At 48.5% G+C, this 20,828-nt stretch overlaps 1 protein-coding gene across 2 annotated transcripts in view; it reads left to right on the top strand.

Moving 5' to 3' along the window:
- The first annotated feature begins 7,022 nt into the window (after positions 1-7,022).
- LOC147025059 (T-cell surface glycoprotein CD4-like) overlaps positions 7,023-20,828 on the top strand; it is a 34,454-nt gene continuing 20,648 nt past the window's right edge. The window contains exon 1 of one of the 2 annotated variants that reach the window (XM_085885640.1): positions 7,023-7,225. In XM_085885640.1, coding sequence (XP_085741766.1) covers positions 7,168-7,225 — 58 coding nt within the window. In that variant the 5' untranslated portion in view covers positions 7,023-7,167. Of the gene's footprint in view, positions 7,226-11,289; positions 11,497-20,828 lie in introns of those variants that run through there. The other variant, XM_085885641.1, reaches the window with a different exon arrangement.

Consider the following 20,828-nt stretch of genomic DNA (forward strand, 5'->3'; position numbering starts at 1 on the left):
GCGTAGTGGCGTGCGCCTGTAATCCGGCAACTCGGAGGCTTGGGTTGGAGGATCGCTTGAGGACTGGGGTTCTGCGCTAGGCTATGAGAGGGTACTGGGGCTATGAGAGGGTGTAGGGCAGCCCAGAATCATGGCGAAACCCAATCCTTATCCCTGTGTCGTAAGAGGCGACCAGGGTTGCGTCAGGAAGGGCATCCGGCGTAAAACCTGTGCCAAATCAGTATGCCGATCATAATGGATGATCCGCTGTGGCGACCCCTAACGGGAGCAGCCGAAAGAAGAGCAAGAGTGCGAGTGCTTTGGTCATGTATGGCCATGGCTTGGAAATGAACTACCAAGCTCACCAGGTGGCTTAAGCACTCAAGCAAGCACTCCAGTGAAATGGTTGATAAGGAACAGCTGGCTTGGCAAGCAATTTGTGATCGCCAATCGGTCATATAAACACCATGCACCTGGATGGGCCGGAATGTCAAGCAATTCCCAAATTGGACAAAGGAACACGTTTTTTTAGCAGTCGGAACTGCTGCTAAGTTCAATTCCAGAGCTTGCATTTTGAAATTTGACTCAGATTAAGAGATTCTACAGGACATGGCACGTGCGGAAATGAAATAAAGCTACAAACGCTGGCGTCTCGGGGAATTTATAAGCATTGCAATATATCCAGCAATTCGTAGATATGATGATCAGGCATTTGATGATATGAGTGTGGAAAGTGAAAAACAAATACTTTATCAGAAAGAAACTGTTTCCGTCTGTTCCAAGTTGAGGAATTATCGAGCAGGCCAAAAAAAGAGGCAAATTGAGACTCCATTCATGCACTCCCTTGGAATTCCCCTCGCCTAGTACGAGTGCAAAGTTTCAGGCCGTGAGGTTTCATGGTTTTGGTGTTATGGAGGAGACACACACACTGATTGACACACTGACACAGTGACACACACACACAGATATTTATTATTTTAGATATGAGCAAAATGTAAAGGAAAATTAATGAGTCGCTACAGTTGTAATTAAATAAAGGTACAAACACCTCCTGTGGATTCCTGAAGAGTTGTGAGGGGTGCTGTGTCACGTGATTGGGTTTTCGTATATCATGCCTCGCCCGCTAGGGGTGGCAAGAGTGTGCTTCTGGTCGCGCAATAAAGCGGAGTAGATCGTGGCCCGCGTGCTTCTTGCGTCCCACCGCACCTGGTACACTCTAGTTGGCTGACGAGGATGGTGGAATACGGACTTATGCCCGTTTTCGACGGGGACGACTTCGAATTGTTTTCGGAGCAATTGGAATGCTATTTCCACGCGAACGATGTGGTCGACGAGAGCAAGCAGAAGTCGATCTTGCTCGCGTCGCTTTCGCCGGAGCATTATCGGCTGCTGGGTGATTTAGTGGCACCGAACAGGCCCCGGGATGACGTGCTGGCGTTTCGGGACATTGTGGAGAAAATGAAAGCACACATGGCGCCGGAGAAGTCATTGCAGCTCGCTCGATTCCAGTTTGATCGCCTCTCGAAAGGGGCAGAGGAACACATCGCTGAGTTCGTGGCGCGGATTAAGCGTGCTTCCGTGGCCTGCAAGTTCACGGTGGGGGAGCGGCCAGCTCAGCTCAGAGATCGTTTTATTGCTGGTTTACGAGATGCGAAAATGGTTTCAGCGGTTTTACGGCTGAAGGGTGAAGCCATTACATTCGACTCGGCGGTCACCATGGCTACAGCGGTCGAGCAGACTCGCGGGGATGTTCGAGCCATCACCGGCCACGCGGGGTCGCGAGCACCCCGGGACGCGCGCACGACCTTCGATGCGGGTCGGACGTCGCCACGCGGCCGCGCGTGCGGCGGGGTGACCCCGCGGACATGCTTGGGATGTGGAGGTCGACACCTGCGCCGTGCGTGCCCATATAAAGGCAACGTGTGTTTGAATTGTCACAAGGTGGGTCATTTGGCGCGTGTGTGCCGTGGGGCGCCGGCCACCGTTAAGGTCGTGGACGGCGATGTGCGAGGCGACTCGGGGTGGAACCAGCGGCCGTTGTTGAGCCTGTTTTCAATTGGGCCGGTGACAGCGCGCCCGATGACGGTGGAAGTCGAAGTGAACGAAACGCCGATCACGTTCCAGGTCGATACGGGAGCAGCGGTGTCGCTCATCGGCGAACAGACCGCGCGTAGACTCAACGGCTTGAGGCTTATCAGGTCAAACCTCACGCTGTTCACGTGCACCCGCGAGAAGATAACGCCAGTCGGGATGGCAGACGTGTCTGTGCGGTACCAAGGCCAGGTCGCCACGCTTCGGGTGTACGTCGTACGGGGGAGGGGGCCGTCTCTCCTCGGCCGAGATTGGATGGCCCGCATCAGGCTAGACTGGGCCGCAGTTCACCTTGTGCAACCCGTGCCGAGCCAGTGGGAGGATCAGTTGGAGGAGATTCTTCAAAGACATCAAGGGTTGTTTAGCGACGACCTTGGAAAACTCAAGGGCATGGAGGCGAAACTCTTCTTGAAGGAGGGGGTGGTTCCTCGGTTTTGTAAACCGCGTCCGGTGCCGTATGCTATGCGGGACAAGGTCAAGGGTGAACTGGATAGGCTGGAGGCCTGTGGAGTGATCGAACGGGTGTCGTGCTCAGATTGGGCCACCCCGGTTGTCACGGTGCTGAAACGGAATGGAGACGTCCGATTGTGCGGGGACTTCAAATCCACGGTTAACCCGGGGCTCAGCGTGGAGCAATATCCACTGCCGTCAATCGATGAAATATATGCGCGATTGGCGGGGAGTCAATACTTCACGAAGCTAGACCTGCGTGATGCATATTTTCACCTGCCGATGGATCCCGGGAGTAGCGAGCTTTTAACAATCAACACGTGTCAAGGACTCTATCGATATACCCGACTCTGTTTTGGGATTGCTTCGGCCCCAGCTTTGTGGCAGAAAGCGATGGATCAGGTTTGCATTGGCCTGCCCGCTCAGACCTACCTGGACGATGTGCTCATTGCGGGGAAAACGGCGGACGAGCATCTTGCGAACATTGCCCGAGTGCTGACAAAGCTAGAAGCGTGCGGCCTGCGCTTAAACAGGGACAAGTGCGCGTTCTTCAAGCAGCGCTTGGAATACCTCGGGCACATCATCACGCCGGAGGGGCTGTTGAAAGGTCCTCGGAAGGTGGAGGCGATTCAGCGCATGCCACCGCCTCGCGACAAGACGCAGCTGCGCTCGTTCATTGGCATGGCCCAGTATTACCAAAGGTTCGTGCACGGGCTCAGCTCACAGCTTGCGCCGTTAACGCGGTTGCTCAAGAAGGACGAGCGCTGGGTTTGGGGGCCTGCACACCAGGCGTCGTTCGACCATGTCAAGCGGCTGCTCACAGAGGATACGGTCCTCGTGCACTACGAGCCTGCGCGTCCGCTCCTATTGGCATGCGACAGCTCTGCATATGGCATCGGGGCAGTGCTCTCCCACAGGATGGACGATGGTTCCGAGCGGCCTGTTTGTTTTGCATCCCGGACCCTGTCCACAGCAGAGTGCGGATATGCCCAGATTGAGCGTGAGGCTCTCAGCCTCGTCTGGGGTGTGCGGAGGTTTCATCAATATCTGCTGGGGCGGCATTTCACTTTGCAGACGGATCACAAACCGCTTCAATTCATCCTGAGACCCGAACGCGGGGTGCCGGTGGTAGCAGCCGCGCGAATACAGCGGTGGTGTCTGTTTCTGGGTGCTTACGATTATGATATTCAGTTCCGAAGCACCGAGAAGCATGCTAACTGCGACGGGCTCTCACGCTTGCCGTGTGCAGAGGGTCCAGCTGCGTCTGAGTTGGGCGACCGGGTCGATGTGTTCGCGCTGGACCAGGTCCAAAGCGGGCCGGTCACGGCCAGGTAGGTCGCGGTGGAATCGGCTCGTGATCCGGTGCTTGCCCGTGTCGTCCAGGCGATTTCTACGGGGAATTGGAGCGATCTGCCTTCGACACCGGCATTTCAACCTTTCACGTCACGCGCAGCGGAGCTGTCGTTGATCCAACCGTGCGTAATGTGGGGAATGAGGACGGTGATTCCACCGAGGTTCAGGCAGCGGTGTTTGGAAGAACTGCATGTCAGTCACCTTGGCATCGTGAAGACCAAGAGTCTTGCTCGTAGCCTGTTGTGGTGGCTGGGGTTGGACAAAGACATTGAGCAGTTGGTTAAGCGTTGCGCCACGTGCCAGACAGATGCTGATAACCCGCGTCGAGCTTCGGGTCTCTGGCCTGTGCCAGACCGAGCTTGGCAGAGGGTCCATGTAGATTTTGCGGGACCGGTTAATGGCAAGATGTTTTTGATTGTGATCGATGCATTCTCTAAATGGCCGGAGGTTGTAGTAATGCAGCATACTTCAGCAAACATTACAGTAGAGAAGCTGCGGACGATCTTTGCTAATAAAGGGTTGCCGGAGATCCTGGTCTCTGATAATGGTCCGCAGTTCATCGCGGGTGTATTTGATGAGTTTATGCGCCAGAATGGTATTCGACATCTAAGGTCCGCACCGTATCACCCTGAGACGAATGGCCAAGCTGAGTCGTTTGTCAAGATGTTGAAGCGGGCTTTGCGCAGGGGGGGTGTTGCACCTGTGCAGACGGTGATCGATGTCTTTTTGCTCCATTACAGGAACGCAGTTCATCCTGTCACGGGTGATTTGCCGGCCATTCGTCTCTATGGACGGGCTTTGCGGTCCAGGCTGGATTTGCTACGACCTGGAGGGTCGGGGAGTGGGGCGATGTCGCGTCCGACGCGGCTGCGCAGCTTCGAGGTGGGGCAGCGGGTAATGGTGCGCGATTATTTCCACGGTTCCAAATGGGTGCCGGCGGTGGTCTCTGTGGTGCTGGGGCCGGCGAATTGCATGGTGCGGACTGATGGTGGGGATGTGTGGAAGCGGCACGTGGACCAGATGCATGATCGCTGTTCAGCGTCACCTCCCCCACACCTCCCCCGAGCCGAACGATGTGGGACCCCCACCGGTAGTATCGCCGGCACCTGACGTTGTATCGCCGGGGCTGGCTGGGCCGGCGCCAAGGGGGGCTTCGCCTGATGCCGTCCTACCCGGGGACGTCGAGCAGGCTGGGCGGTCGGGGGTGGCTGGTGTTGCGGAAAGTGCGAGTCCGGCGAGGGTGTCACCTCGACCGAGCCGGGAGGCGGTCTGGTGGCGCTGCCCGTCCGAGGCGGGTCAGGGTGCGGCCGCGGTACTTGGAGGATTATGAGTGTTGATGGGTTTCCGATGGTCATGTTGTGATTACCGTTGTGATGTGACGGGTCATTTTACGAGGGGAGGAGTGTGCTGTGTCACGTGATTGGGTTTTCGTATATCATGCCTCGCCCGCTAGGGGTGGCAAGAGTGTGCTTCTGGTCGCGCAATAAAGTGGAGCAGATGGTGGCCCGCGTGCTTCTTGCGTCCCACCGCACCTGGTACACTCTAAGGGGGGAGGGGTTTGGGTGGAGCTCAGCATGAGGGGAGGGCGGGAAGGGAAGGCATCCCCATAGAATATGGCTTTATTTGAATTACAAGTAAAATGTGTCTTTATTTAATAACAACTTGATTTAACGTCCAGTTTTACATCCATCCAAAGAATGGCAAACGCTGATGAATCGGCCTGCCCATGAACCTGGAGGAGGTGACCTCACCCCTCCATCCAGTCCTTTTCTCTCTTGTTCAAGGGTTGTAAACAAACTGATTTACATGTAATTCACATATTATGTGAAGTAAATATACATTAGAGGCGACAAAAATCGGCTGGGAGGAGTGAAATGCCTGCGTATGTAATTAATAATTAATTAGTCGGGAGGCCATCGGGTAAATTTCCGAGAGATATTTATTAATTCTTTCTTTAGAAGTTATTATGTTCATACACTTTCAAATACACCCTGTGAAAATTATTGTGGGAGGAGAAGGGTGGAGGTGGGAGAGAAGGGAGGTTGCAGGAGGGAGGGAAAGCAGTGGGGTGACATTCTGGATGGGGTGGGAGGGGGATGGAGTGGAATGAGGGAGGACGGGGGTGGGTTGAGGGGGGAGGGGTGGGAGGAGATTGCGGAAGGGGTGGGGTGAGAGTCTGGAGGGAGTGGGTGGGGTGGGATGAGGGAGAAGAATGGGAGGAAGGATGGAGAGGAAGGCATGGGTGGGAGTCTGGATGGGTTGAGGTGGGGGAGGCAGGGGAAGGGGTTGGGTGAAAGTACGGAGAGAGGGGGGTGGGAAGAGGTAGGGGTAAGGATGGAATGAGAGGGTGGAAGTGTGGGATGAGAGAGAGGAAGGGAAGTGAGGAGAGAGCAGAAGGAGTGGGGTGGGAGTCTCTTGAGGGAGGGGGCAGGGAAAGGGGTATGTGTAGGGTGAGAGTGAGAGTCTGGAGAGAGGGGAGTGGAAGGAGGTGGGAGGAGGGACCTGGTGTTGCTGGGTAACGCCGGGTACCGTTGCGAGTATTAAATATATTGTGGTGATATCGCTCCGATAATAAGAATTGCCCCCGTCACCTCCCCCCCCCCCCCGGAGAAAATGCCAAGATGGGTGAAAAATAGTTTTTCATTCACCATTGTGTGAAGCTCAGTTATCGTATGATTGTGTGAAGCGCAAAGAAAAAAGCACTGCAAGAGAATGAAACAAGGATATTAGTTATGCCTTTGATTCAGTGCCATTGATTTGTTAATAAAAGATAACCTCTCATCTTGTCTAAACTGTCATCCCTTCCGTCCCCCAAACACTTAAAAAAAAATCCTTTTTGTGTTCTGATTTTTCGACCAATCAAATTCATTAATTTGATGCCACGTTTTTTCATACATGTTGGGACTACTTGTTTGTCCCACAAATGAGACAAAACAATTTTGGAGATACTTTAATACAAAACTAACTGTAAAGAGAATTTATCAAATCTTGATTTTCATTATGTCTTTATACACAAAACTACAGCTATCTGGAAGATAATGTTTGTACATTTCTCAAAATAGGGAAGTGGAATCGTCCATATGTTTCCTGTGTCAAAATGTCAACCAATCACGTTCATCTCTCAGGGAACCTGACACGACATAGAAAGGTTTTGATTTGTTCCTTTCCCAGTCCAGACGAGCTGTTTGCTCATTTTACAGGATTAGTAAAAGCTCAAAGTCTTCTAAAGAATTTCAGAAGGTTAAAGAGAATCGATTATTGATCAGATATTCTTGTGCTTTCAACAAACTCAGCATGGCAAACTACAACATTCCTCAAGGTCTTCTATTGATGTTCTTGATTCTGCTTCCATGTAAGTACATTTCCTTATTACAGTTAAAATACAGTGCAAAAATTTCCTTCATCGAGTCTGAATAGAAAAGGGGAATTTAATTTTGTAATCGTAAAACAAAACGCAGCTCAGTATGTGTAGTTTTAATTTTAACAAAGATCATCCCACTATTTACTTGTCGTTGTTCCTCAATACGCTCAATGGTTTGGATCAGCCACTCTTTCTTTGTTGTTCAAGAAGAACTTTTACAACCCCAACAAGGAATAGCTGGGTCTGGAGACTGACAAGCTTTTTCCAGTTTCTCAATGTATATTCCATGAAAACTTTCATTACCTTCACTTACAGGTTCATCCTTGCTTGTTTTGGCTCTAATTAGACAATCTTATTACATCTTGACTCTTGTACATCTTGACTTCCTTTCAAAATTCCAATTTCTGATGTATTTTGTTGCTCAGATTTTCTGACTTGAAATTATGGGAAAGTTTTTAGCCAGCTTCAAAATGTCCTCCAGTGTTTATGTCATTCCCTCTGTTATCTCAGGACACAAAATAAGGAGGGAAAGAAGGAAGAAAACGAAGTTCGCCGATATCACCATGCCAATGCACTAACAAATCTAACCTGGCTCCTCAACAATGGCTCCTCTTTCAAGTCTTACCTGGCTGCTCCAGAATCCTTCCAAAGGACTACTTGTGTTGAGGTTAAACAGTTAATCTCAAAACATTAGACCATCAAGATCTGGCCAATAATGTGGTCAAACTCTTTTTCAGAAGCAATTTTGAGAAACATAATTTTGAGGCTGAAAAAGAAAGAAAACTAAAATTTAAAAACAAAATTATTATTTCTCATCTCTATTTTCAAGCCTGGTGTTGCTTAACGGTTGAAGTGGCTTGCTTAAGAACTTAGGGTCTTGAGTTAGAGCTTCTTCCATGGTGTTAAATAATACCAGGTGGGATGAATCAACTTGTCATCATTCTGAGGTCAGCAAAATGAGTACCAGCTTCCAGGTAACAGGGAGCACTGCATGAGCGGCACAGCAGCACTCCCAGCAATGTTGAAACCAGCAGCCACAGACTGCATACTAAATCATAAAATAAATCTCCATCTTCAATACACTGTACTATATGTGTATTGCAAGGAAATTATGCACAGAACGAGGCCATTCTGTCCATCATGCCTGCACCACACCAATATCAGATTTAATAAATCTGTCACTACCCCCTTCCCTTCATGTGCAGCCTTTTGGCTGCTACACTGGTACTCATTTTGCCGACCTCAGAAGGATGACAGGCTGAGTAAACCCCCTGGTGTTAATTCAACAGTAAACTTGGCTTGAACTCAGGATCCAAGGATCCCAAGCCACCGCCCTAACCACTAAGCCAACACCAGGTTCTAAAACATCGATATTGTTGGTATATAGAATTCCAGTTCTGGTTCTTGAGTGACGGTAGTGGTTCCTCTTCAGGGTCTCTGCTGACTTTCTCAAAGATAAGTTTTCCATTCTTTTTTGTCACGTTTTTACTGTTATTTTGTTTTCTGTGTTTACTGTGTGTTCCTAGTTCAGTCTTGTGTTAAAACTTGTGATAATTGTTGAGTGTTTGTCATCTTTTCATGTCGGGTTTCCTTGAGGCCTACCCTTCTTCCCGTTTGTGTGTACGATCGTGTTCATTGTATCTTCTCCTTTTTACCATGTTTTTATTTTCGCCACTTTTCCCTCCACCCTCCTTCTATATCTCCCAACTATACCCTCTGTTTCATGTATTGAAATAAAAAAAATACAACAAAAAAACCTTTTCCTCCTCACCTTGTGCCCCATGTCACCACGTGACTTCCTGTACAGACTCTTCTTCCTCCTTCTGCCGATATAACATCTTCCTTCTACTTTTGCGAATCTACATTCACCATACACATTCACAATTTTTTCTTCAACCCTTCCTTTACCTAATCTTTAGCCTGGTGTCGGCTTAGCGGTGAGGGTGGTGGCTTGGGATCCTTGGGTGCTGAGTTTGAGCCCCATTTTCCACTGAATTAACACCAGGGGGTTGACAGCCTGCCATTCTTCTGAGGTCAGCACAATGAGCACCAGTGTTCTGGTAATAGGGGCACTGCATCAGTAGCATAGCCACGCCCCTAACCAATGATGCAACCAGCAACCAAAAAGGCAGCACACAATGGGAACCTAATATTTGAAAAAAACAAAACTTTATTCTTTTTACTTCTCACCTTACATCTCCCATAATCACATGATTTCTTTACCCCCCCCCCTTCCTCTTCCTGTAACTTTCGCCAACCTACCATCTTCCTTCTATTTTAGCTGATCCAAATTCACCACTCAACTTCACGGTTTTTTTCTTTAACATTTCCTTTACCTATTCCACCGAATCTTTGTCAACATAAAAAACAGTCTCTTAAAATGTTTCAATTTCCTCTTTCACGTGTTTGGTTCCCTATATTGTATCACGAGCAAAAACCACCCATCACTTTGCTAACAGGAATACTAAAGGCCCAGTCACACCTTGACGTTTTAGCCAGCAATGGCAATGATTTAAAATGTATGCAAAACGCTGGCTTACGATGAACTTTTGGTGTTTTTTTTTTAAAGATTCGGACATATTCATAACGAGTTGGTCGTATGCATAACATATTAGAAATGGACACAGAACGTTTCGTTGTGTTATAGCTAACTTATACCAACGAATGCTTAGCCTGTTGTCGGCCTTCCCAACCTATGCCCAACGATAGTCTAACGTATGCATAGCGCGCTGCATGCATCGCCGACGATGACGTGACGTAGGTTATGAAAAGGCTGCCGCACAACGATTCAAATCTCAACCGCCGCAGAAATGGAAGTGTCAACATCGCAGTCACATGTTGGCGATCTTGCCAGCGTATGCCGACCTCTGAAAAATGCGTCTAAAACGCTGGTGCACGTCGAATATGGCATGGATAAGTTTGGTATGCATGAATAAAACGCTAAAGTACGCTATCATACGTCGTATTAAGTGGAGTACGTCTTGCAATTATAAACGTGTTAAACATTTTACGACGTACTTGCTTTTTTTACGATGTATGACACACGTTCCGCATGCGATGGGAATAAGTTGTACGCACGATATGCGAACGTTGGCACACGTCGACAAAAGTTACTTGTAAGGTGCTCATAAGTCGAAACACTCAAGGTAATGGTCAGCGTCAGTGTTCCAGACTCCCTGTTTTTTTTTTCCTTCGGTATGACGGTGATGTCGACACTTCGATTTCTAGTGCGGTTATGATTTAAATCGTTGAGCGGCAGCCTTTTAATTGTATTAAATTATAACCGCACTTGAAATCGAAGTGTCGACATCACCGTCATACCGAAGAAGAAGAAAAAAAACCCCAGGGAGTCTGGAACACTGACGCTAACCATTAGCTTGACGTGTTTTGACTTATGAATACCTTACAAGTAACGTGTGTCAACGATCGCATAACGTGCCTACAACACGTTACTCATAGGTTAGAAATAAGTTTCGGGTACGCTAAACATTACCTCGACGTGTTTCGACTTATGAGTAACTTACAAGTAACGTGTGTCGACGATCGCATAACGTGGCTACAACTTATGGCCAGCGTTATGCGGAACGTGTGAGTCATACGCTGGCATAAGTCTTAAAATTTCAAGCATGGAAAATTTGAGGACAACCGAAAAGTACAACGTTTAAAGCCAGCGTACTACGACGTATGGCAGTGTTTTTCAGCATGCTCTCAATGTTATCAAAACTTACCCATAACGTATTCGACGTGTGCCAGCGTTTTACACAAATTTTCCAAAAATCGGCATAAGCTGGCGAGAACATCAAGGTGTGACTGGGCCTTAAGAGAGGGGGCAGAGAGATGGGGGGAGGGGGAGAATAGTGGCAGCGAGGGATGGAGGGAGAAAGATGGGGGGACAGAGAGAGAAAGGGAAAGGGGGGCAGATAGGGTGGGGAGGGGGAGAGAGAAAGGGAAAGGGGGGTGGCAGAGAGGAGCAGTTGGGAGGAAAGAGAAAGAGAGACAGGAGGGAGACAGAAAATAAGACCAAGGCCTACCTTGCCGTGTTTGACCCCCCCCCAGGGATCTTTGACTGGTTGAAGGTTAAAGATGGCCATCGCTGCCGCGCCTCAACACAAAGCGCCATTTACTGTGCGTTTTGTATTTTACGGCGATAGCCCGACTTCACACAAGGGCGGCAAAGGTTTCATCGGCTTGAACTGTGTTCTCCTGAACCAGATACTATAGACCACCGACTGAAGTACAACACAATGACTGGGAGATCACAGGTACAAGATGGCAGAATGCAGTCATTGTTGCTGTGTTTGCTTCTCATCTTGCTTTTTGCTGTTGAGAAGTTTCAGTTGCTCTGGATTTTTGTTGTTCCTTGTTTTTTGTCATCTTTGTGGCCTTCTGCCTTTTTTATTCTTGTAACTTTCTTCTTCTATCAGCCTCTCTTTCCTCCTTTATTGTCTTTTCATTGTTCTTCTGTCTTCCTCCTTCTTCTGTGTTTCTCTTTCTGCCTTTCTTCTTTCCTCCTCTTTCTGCCTTTCTTCTCTTTCCTCTTTCTGCCTTTTTTCTGTGATCCGTGGTCACATGGTCAGGTCACACTGTGATATTGTCAGGTCAGGCCAGATCAGATCTGGAACTTGCAACAGGAGAGGAGGAGATTGGGACCATACTCTGTGTGGAGCGTTGATGCAACCTAAGCATTCTCCTTGGCTATTGGGAACAATCCTGGATGGGTCGCCACTCCAACACTGGATACCAGCATGCTGGCACTCATTTTGCCGAACTCAGAAGGATGACAGGTCGAATTAACCCCACCTGGTATTAATTCAACAGTTAAGCGGGATTTGAACTCAGGACCCTACGATCCAAAGCCCACCGCCCGAACCATTAAGCCAACACCAGGCATACACAGCAGGGTTAAAAACAAAACCTGTCAAAGGGCGGAGGAGCTCCTTGTGATTCAACGGCCATCCATATCTAGTGCCCAACTGTGTCTGCGGATGTCATCCTGCAGTTGGGTTACCTCTTATTAGGAGGTTGGTGGCAGGAATTGCATTCCGGCCACCGTAAAACCCTTCATTCTGCAAAACAGTCTCAAAGCATAAAAAAATCAAAAAACCCACTCCATCGGAATAACTCTTGTGCAGCTTCCCTTCGCAGGGCAGCTCACCGGATGATGGGATTGGGGCAAAGCCTTCGGAACCCCCAATCTTTGATGATAGGAGGGAATCCACGTTGTAACATTCCCGGGTAAGATTGTGGGAGTGTGACAGAATGGTGCTGAGGTTTCGTTCACCAGACGGCGGTCTCCTTGGGTTAACCTGAGGTGGTCCCTTCGGGTGGGTGCCTGGAATATTCGATCCCAAAGAGAGGATGATCACCTGTCTCTGTTATCATCTGAGCTCGAGCATTTGGACATCAGTATTGCAGCACTCTTTGAGGTTCAGAGACCGGATTTATTTGTGCCCCGTTCTGTGCGATGACAAAGTATCACGGGCTGCACGTGAGTCCGCCATTGCACACGTGGTCAGCGCGCGGGTCCGCCCGCCATTGAGCATGCCCCGTACAGTGCGCGCGGGTCCGTCATTGTACACGTGGTCAGCACGCGGGTCCGCCTGTCAACGAGCATCCTGTTCACGGTTATCAGAGGCGGTGGGGTACACCATGCCAACCCCAATCTGCACTATGAATTGAAGGAAAGAGCATAGATGTAAGTGGAGTGAAGAAGAATGCGCCACGTGCGTGCTGTATTTAGTTAGCATTTGGTGTGCTGGTGATGTCTCTGATCACCTGAACAGTGGGTGGGGGGTCGTCGCTGTGGGGCACATGCTCAGTGCAGCACTGGCGTTTATTGTTGTTTTCTACTGCTGCCCTCGGTCTTCTGTGAGGACGCATTCTTTGCGCAGGGCGCGGCTGTGGTTCTTACAGATTGGTGTCCGAGCGGAGTACCTGCTGGCCTCGTGAGCACCACTTGCTTGAATTTACCTCAGGAATAGAGATAAAAAATAGGAATGGGGTTCAGAGATTTACTCAGACCTAGCTATGAGATTTACACAACGCACTGTCTGTTCGACCTACTAGACAACAAGGAAGGGATTATCTGAACGTACATTAATGAAATAACTGACTGGGTACCACTGTATGTTGGTTGCCATTCAGAGGCCTGACAGGATTCAGAGGCTCGATGTTGAATACCTGTGTGTATTCTGTATTTTCCCTTCTTTGTTCAAAAAGTTTGTTTTCTATTGCAATTATAGTGTTGTGGGCCAGGGTTCGGTGGCGATAAACGACCATGAGGTGGAGCAGTAGAGTCGTCTCCCACCAAACACCCGGAATTTAGGTCGTAACTCTCGGATAAGTCCGAAAGGTCACGGGTCCCTTAGCGGACCGTGGTCGCCAATATTTTGACGGCGTGGGGTAGGGGTAATTGCCTAATTTCAATATACCTAAGTACCCACGTCGTCAAATTGCCAGGGAAATCACACCCTCGGCCGACTTTGTCCGAACCGAGTCGCTATCACCGACTCGGATCCGGCGTAACCGAGTGGAAGTTACCAAAGCCGCGCCAGACCCAATGACAAATTACTGGCCCAAACGGCCTCACTAATTCTCAATACGCACCGTGCTGGACCAATGGGAGAAAGCACAGTAAATGAGCTGATACATTTAACACAGGGGTTTATTTATAACCAATAATCGGGAAGGGGGGCACACAAAGAGCAGAGTTATCCGAATAAAAGAAATGTAATGTACAATGAACACGGCACTCAATTCTACTTACAGACAAGGTCCACGGACACACACACACACACACACACACACACACACACACGAAAATGGACCCCGTGGGGTCTTTATTCGGTCCCTCAGCTCAGGAGGGAAAGGTGAGCTGGGGACCTCCCCACCTCGTGCGGTTTCACTGGACCCGCACTTGTGGAGCTCGGAGTCCGTGGATGAGAACGGCGATCCCAGCTCGAGTGCTCCAACGCAAACCACCACGGTGGGACGCAAACCCACGACCCAGAGTCCACGGGCCCACAACCTGGCTGCTCGGTCGCCACCACCACGAGGAGCCACCACAAAGGACCGCTCGAACCACGACCACAGACCGTTCGAACCACGACCGCAGACCAAGCCAATCGCCACAATGACTGCTCACCACTCGACTTATTCCTCGGCGTTTTTGGCTTCTCATTGGCTGGGGCGCGAGTGTGATGCTCGTCCTTGGCTCATTGGACAGAGGAAACACTCCATGCCCTTTTTTGGAGCAGGGCTCCAATCTGAGGCGATGGAAGCCCCGCCCACATCTGTGCTTGGCACGTATGCGCATGAAGGCCGATGGTGGCAGGAGCGAAGGAGGGATGTTGTTGTTGTTGTTGTAGTTGATGTTTAAAAACCTAACTAAAAAATAACTCGTAGCGCACACACGAAATTCCCATTCGACAGAAGGAGGGATTCTAACTATAAACACATACTGATCGAAATAACTCAGGTAAGGGACTGCTGTCTGTGTGCAAATGGCTGCCAGATTCGTAACAATAGGATACTGATTTTATGGACAGTTTTCAGTGATGTCTGAATCATCTGGGGCTAAGTCGACTGAAAAAAAGATACATCACTTGTAGGTGACATATATGGTCACATTGCACAATTTCCGACAAAGTAAGAAGGGAAAACAGGAATCTTATGAAGAAAAAAAATAATGAAAAGGTGAAACATTCCATCCAATGTAAGTAATGTGGGACCTCAGGGGTTAATACTGGGACCATTATCCATCTATAATTCCAGCAATGTGTGTGTGTGTGTGTGTGTGTGTGTGTGTGTGTGTGTGTGTGTGTGTGTGTGTGTGTGTGTGTGTGTGTGTGTGTGTGTGTGTGTGTGTGTGTGTGTGTGTGTGTGTGTGTGTGTGTGTGTGTGTGTGTGTGTGTGTGTGTGACCGCTGTTTCTCAACAACCACTGGTCTGATCTAATTGAAACTTGCCAAGAATATTGCTTAGGACCTGAGTATGTGCTTTTTCAAGGTTTGATATTAATCGGACAAGTAGTTCCCAAGTTATGGCCATTTATTTACCAAACCAATGACAGGACACGTTGCTGCGTCGGCGTGGCCGCGTTCCCCATTACGGGTTACAACATACGGACTTCGGGATAGTGATGACTTACTGTATTCTAATAATTTCTCTATTTCTTATGCGCATTTATAGATAATCACAATGCCCCAATCCAGTCGGCGTTTACGAGAGCGAAGGAACGGCCTGTGTGGTTGTTTGAAAGTTTTTTTTTTCACATACGGCCACGCACGTACGGGCACGTGAGAGCGAATGAACGGCCTGTGTGGTTGTTGTTTCTGGCACGCGGTTTGAAAGATTTTAATTTTTTTTTGCATGTACAGTCACGCACGTACAGCCACGCACGTACGGCCACGCACGTACGGACACGCACGTACGGGCATGCACGAGTTATTTATAATTTACATCAATCAAATTTGGATAATAGGGTGAAGAGTAGGCTTTCCAAATTTGCAGAAGACACAAAGCTTGGAGGTAAGGTGGATAGCAGAGGGGTGGTGATCAGATTCAGGAAAGTATTGATACTTACATAGATTGGGCAAAAGATTGGCAGATGGAATTTAACCTGAGCAAGTGTAAGATGTTGGGGATTGGGAAGAATAATGATAATAGAAATTACAGGATGTAAGGGATAATTTTGTCACAGCGTAGGTCTGAGTTGGGAGCGTGTCACAGAGGAGAAATATCTTGGGGTGGTAATAGATACGGGAGGTAAGCAGGCAGCTGCAGGTAAAGCAAATAGGGTTTTTGGTTGTCATAGGGGGATCATTTATAAATCAAAAGAGGTGGTGTTAATGTTGTATAGGAATTTAGTGAGGGCCACATGTAGAATATTGTGCACAGTTTTGGTCACCATACGTCAGGAAGGACATAGATGCCAAAGAGAGGGTTCAACGCATGGCTAATTGATTGATTCCGTGCCAAGATAGACTCAGCTATGAGGAGCGGCTGAAGGAGACAGGGCTTTATACACTAGAAAGGAGTTGGTTACGAGGGGGATATGATTGAGATGTTTAAGATAATGAAGGGTATAGACATAATAAGTGCAGAAGAATTATTCACCAAAGTGGATAGTGATAGGATCAGGGGCCATAGCATGAGAGTAAAGAAGAGGAGAGTGAAGATGGGTCTTTCCCTCAGAGAGTAGTTAATGCACAGAATGGTCTTTCGGGAAAGGTCGTGGCAGCAGAAATAGTAGATAATTTTAAATTGGAATTAGATAGGTACCTGGAAGTATTGGAGATAGAGGTGTATAGGGATGTTGACATAGTTCTTCGGTATCTTGAGCATTGACAGGTGATTGTGTGCATCTGTGCGGAGCGTTGTCTATGGGATCTCATGTGCGACCAGGGTTGCGTACCACCACCATATGGTGTGTGCTTGATGTGTCTTTCTCACTGAAGAACTGCATTCACCAACACCTCCTCCCACTCCCCCCCCCCAAATTTTATTTTTTTCAACATATATATATATATATATCTATATTGTTGCGGTTCTGAAAGCCGCATGCCTCTAAGGCAATGGTACCCAACACACAGTGATCCCCAGAGAGTTATTTCATTAGTATACATGCAGTTAGACCTTCCCCTCATGTCTAATGGGTTACCGGGACGAAGTGTGTTGCATGGGTCTTATAGCGAAGTCTAATTATGTCTCTATCTTCTTTTAAATCCTGATTTCATTCCAACTCTTTCATCTTATCCATGGAATAAGTCAAAGCAGGCACCGCACCCAGACGGCCGCCTGTGAAAATCACGACGAGAAACTCTCCACCACCAGACTGTACGGGACGCACGCAGCCCTGTGATAACCTCCACCTACACTGGACAGGACGCACGTGGCGCACTCTTTCATTCGAATCTGCATCTAATAATTATAATTATATGTCTTCTTTTCAACCCTGATTTACATTCAACGCTTTCCTTCAATCCATGATACAATGCGAAGCAGGCACGATAAGACACGCACGCTGTCCTGTGATAATTACCTACCGCACTGTATGGGATGCGCATGGCGCACATCTTTATTCGGGTCTGCACGCTGATTTACAACTGCCTGATAACTGATTTACCGTTGACCTTCGCTTGCCACCTCGGCCACCAATATCTCCTGAAAACAGCAGAGGTCATCCCGTGCCTCCTCGCACCTCCACCTCGATTCAGTCGCCACCAAGCAGAGGCGTGCTGCATGGCTCAGACCGCTCGGGCAGCATGGCTTGCAGAGGGAACAAGCGCATAGGCCAGCGCCCGTCGCAGAACAATGAGGGTGCCCGAATGGGCATGAAGGACCGATGCAACCCTCAGCCAGTCGCCAGAACACGGCCCGGGTGTTTGGTGCAAGACAATTTCGCAGCTCTGACATGTCTCGCCAGATGTGCAAATGAGACAACTTCCGGCAATCGGGGCTAGGCAGTGGGGAACCCGGGGCCCAATAGGAGTGGACGATTCAGGTGACGACGCAATGTTTCAGGTCATCACCCCACCCTACACCACGGGGCTTATAAAAGGCGGATCGCGAAGACGTTCACTGTCTCGCCTTGCTTCGCTCTTGACCTGTACACTCCCCTGCTGGATCCGCCCACTCTTGCCTCGCTTGGGTCTGGATCTCTACATTTGTGTGCTTACTCCACCTTCCTCGCGTGCTGCTGGCTCCACCGACTGCCCTTCTCGCCTGCTGGCTCCGCCTACCGCACTTCTTGCCTGTCATCCCGCCTATTCTCTGAACCAGTGTGGAGCACATGCTGAGCCCGGAGAGTAACCAAGAAGGAGACAACATGCCGACTCTCAAGGTGGGATCGCTCAGCGGAGCGCCCCCCAAAACTTACTGAGTAGTGCGGTCGGCCGACCATGCAAGGTATTGCAAGGCCGTTAGCCCTCATTTTCTCTCCTTTCTTCTGATTCTCTCGTCTTCATCGGGGTGTGTGTGTGTGTGTGTGTGTGTGTGTGTGTGTGTGTGTGTGTGTGTGTGTGTGTGTGTGTGTGTGTGTGTGTGTGTGTGTGTGTGTGTGTGTGTGTGTGTGTGTGTGTTGATGCCTGTCCTAGCCTAAACTACAAGTGTCGAAGATATATCGGGATAAGGCTCCTCTTTGTCTGCTTAGTAAGTTGCTTGCCTTGTTGTCGTACCCCACAAATTCCTTACTATCCTTGCTTGCATAAATAATAAATCCTATTTACTGTACCACATACTTTTCCTCGCCTGTTTGTTAATAAATGCTTGTATAGAAATGTTCCCAGCTCGTTTTCCTCTTTTTCGTCGTTGATCCAGCATGATCCATATCATCGCCGAGCTGGGACTTTATCTCCCAACGTTCCGTTCAAAGAGCCAGTAAGTTCCTTGGCAGTTTCACTCGGCTGCATCTGACCCGGTAAGATGACCCAGTTCGGACAAGGCGTACCGAGGGTGTGTTCCCCGATAATTAGGTCACGTGATTATTTTCGGTAACCGGATAAACCTTAGATGGAGGACCCTAGGTCACGTGGTTGAGTTATTGGCGTTCACAGTCGATTCGCGACCCACCGCGTCATGGAGTTATCCGTGTGTGACGGTCTGCAATTCCGGAGAGTCTCGTGGGAACCCGAGGTAGCCTCGCCCCCCCCCCCCTCGTGGTCATCTCGCCCTGGCCCCAGGCCGCAACAAATATATTTATATATATATATATATATATATATATATATATATATATATATATATATATATATATATATATATATAGCAACCTCTTGGTTTATGCCACGTTTGCGTTGTTGAAGATAGTCGTGGAAATGAAACACGTGTTAATGAAATCGAATTTTTTCATACTTTCCCAGAAGAAATAATGCAATAGGTGGAGGTTCTGAGAGTGCTGCCTCAATCTTCATTTTTATTGTCCAATTTTTACTATTATGGTGCTTTATTGTTTAAATTATAATGATTAAGATATAAACAATGAAATATTGTGAGAAAATACAGCCTACTGTTGCATTTAATAAATTCGAACAACAAATAATGCAAAAATGAAAGAAAGGGGATGTTAACACTACGTTGGCTACTGCTGCTGAGGTCTGGTTGTTTCTGGAAGTGGTGGAGGGGAAGGGAGTAGTGGTGGAGGGATGGAGGAGGGGATCATGTGTGTCAGATGACCTTGGTGAAGACGGTCGTGTTGATGATGGTGACGGTGGTTGAATTGGAGAGGGTACGAGATGCGATTTCGCTCTTTGACCACTAGATGTTGAGAGTTCACTGGCATTGTCGTTCGGATGATCTTTCCCCTCCTTTTTTTGAAAAAAAGAAAACAAAGTCATCTGAGCTGCCTTCATCCTCTTTTCATTTTGAATTAACTTATAGCAGCTGAGGTCTGCTTGGACGTTTCAGGCCACGCTTGAGCCGCATTCTGTGTTGGGGGTTATCTTCATCAAAGATGCAAGACCCATAATTGATGAGGTGGAAAGCCTCTGCCATCCTCTAACTCGTGAGTGTATGCCAGTGGCTCTTGACTTTTTTTGCCCCACGACCTCATCAGACATTCTTGGTCAGTACCGTGACCCCCCCCCACCCCCGAAACATAAATTTAAAAAAAAAACATAATGGGTATGTGATGTTATTTATGACCCCGGAAAAACCCCAAACGACCCCCATGGGGGTCACGACCTCCAGGTTAAGATCTGCTGGTGTGTGCAGTGTCTCACCCTCTTCACTTTCTGCCTCTGACTCCTCCACCTGGCATTCCTTTACCAGCAATAGAAGGTTCTCATTTGAGAGCTCCTCCCGGTACAAGTCCAGCAACTCCTCCACATCACCCTCCTCCACCTGATCAAGGCCGACATTCTTGGTGATTTTGACAATGTTATGTCATGCTTTCAACACATCATTATTCACACTGAAATCCTTGAAGCCGTGAACAAATTTAGGGCAAGGTTTCCCCCATACACCATTCATACATGAATGGGTGACTTCCTTCCAAGACTCCTCAATATTACAATGAGCATCCCTTATTGTGAAGGCCTTCCAGAAGTCCTTTACAGTCACCTGATCATTATCAGTTGATTTCACCAGGTTTACAAATGTTCTTCAGAGATACTATGCCTTGAATGTAGCAATCACTCCCTGGAATCTGGACCATTGGTTGAATGCGAGATGTTATGTTGGGTGGAAGAAACCACCTTAATGTTTCCGTTAAGGTCCGCGGTGGATGGTGGATGACCTGGGGCATCATTGAAGAGGATGAGAAATTTGAAACTCAAATTCTCCTTCTCACAGTATTCCTTCAACTCGGTAGGAAGATGGAAGCTAAAATATTCACAAAACTCTTCTCTTTTTCTTCTTTCGGCTGCTCCCGTGAGGGTCGCCACAGCGGATCATCCGTATGATCCGCATAGTGATTTAGCACATGTTTTACGCCGGATGCCCTTCCTGACGCAACCCTGGTCGCCTCTTACGACACACAGGGATATGGTACACCTATTTTAACCGGGGCATATACCGGGCCCAGTACACTGGAACTCACTTCGCCGACCTCGGAAGGATGACAGGCTGAGTCAACCTCCTGGTGTGTATTAATTGAA

The sequence above is a fragment of the Eptatretus burgeri genome, chromosome 6 (genome assembly GCF_056783735.1).
Source record: "Eptatretus burgeri isolate ZD-2024b chromosome 6, Ebu_testis_v1, whole genome shotgun sequence".
Lineage (NCBI taxonomy): Eukaryota > Metazoa > Chordata > Myxini > Myxiniformes > Myxinidae > Eptatretus > Eptatretus burgeri.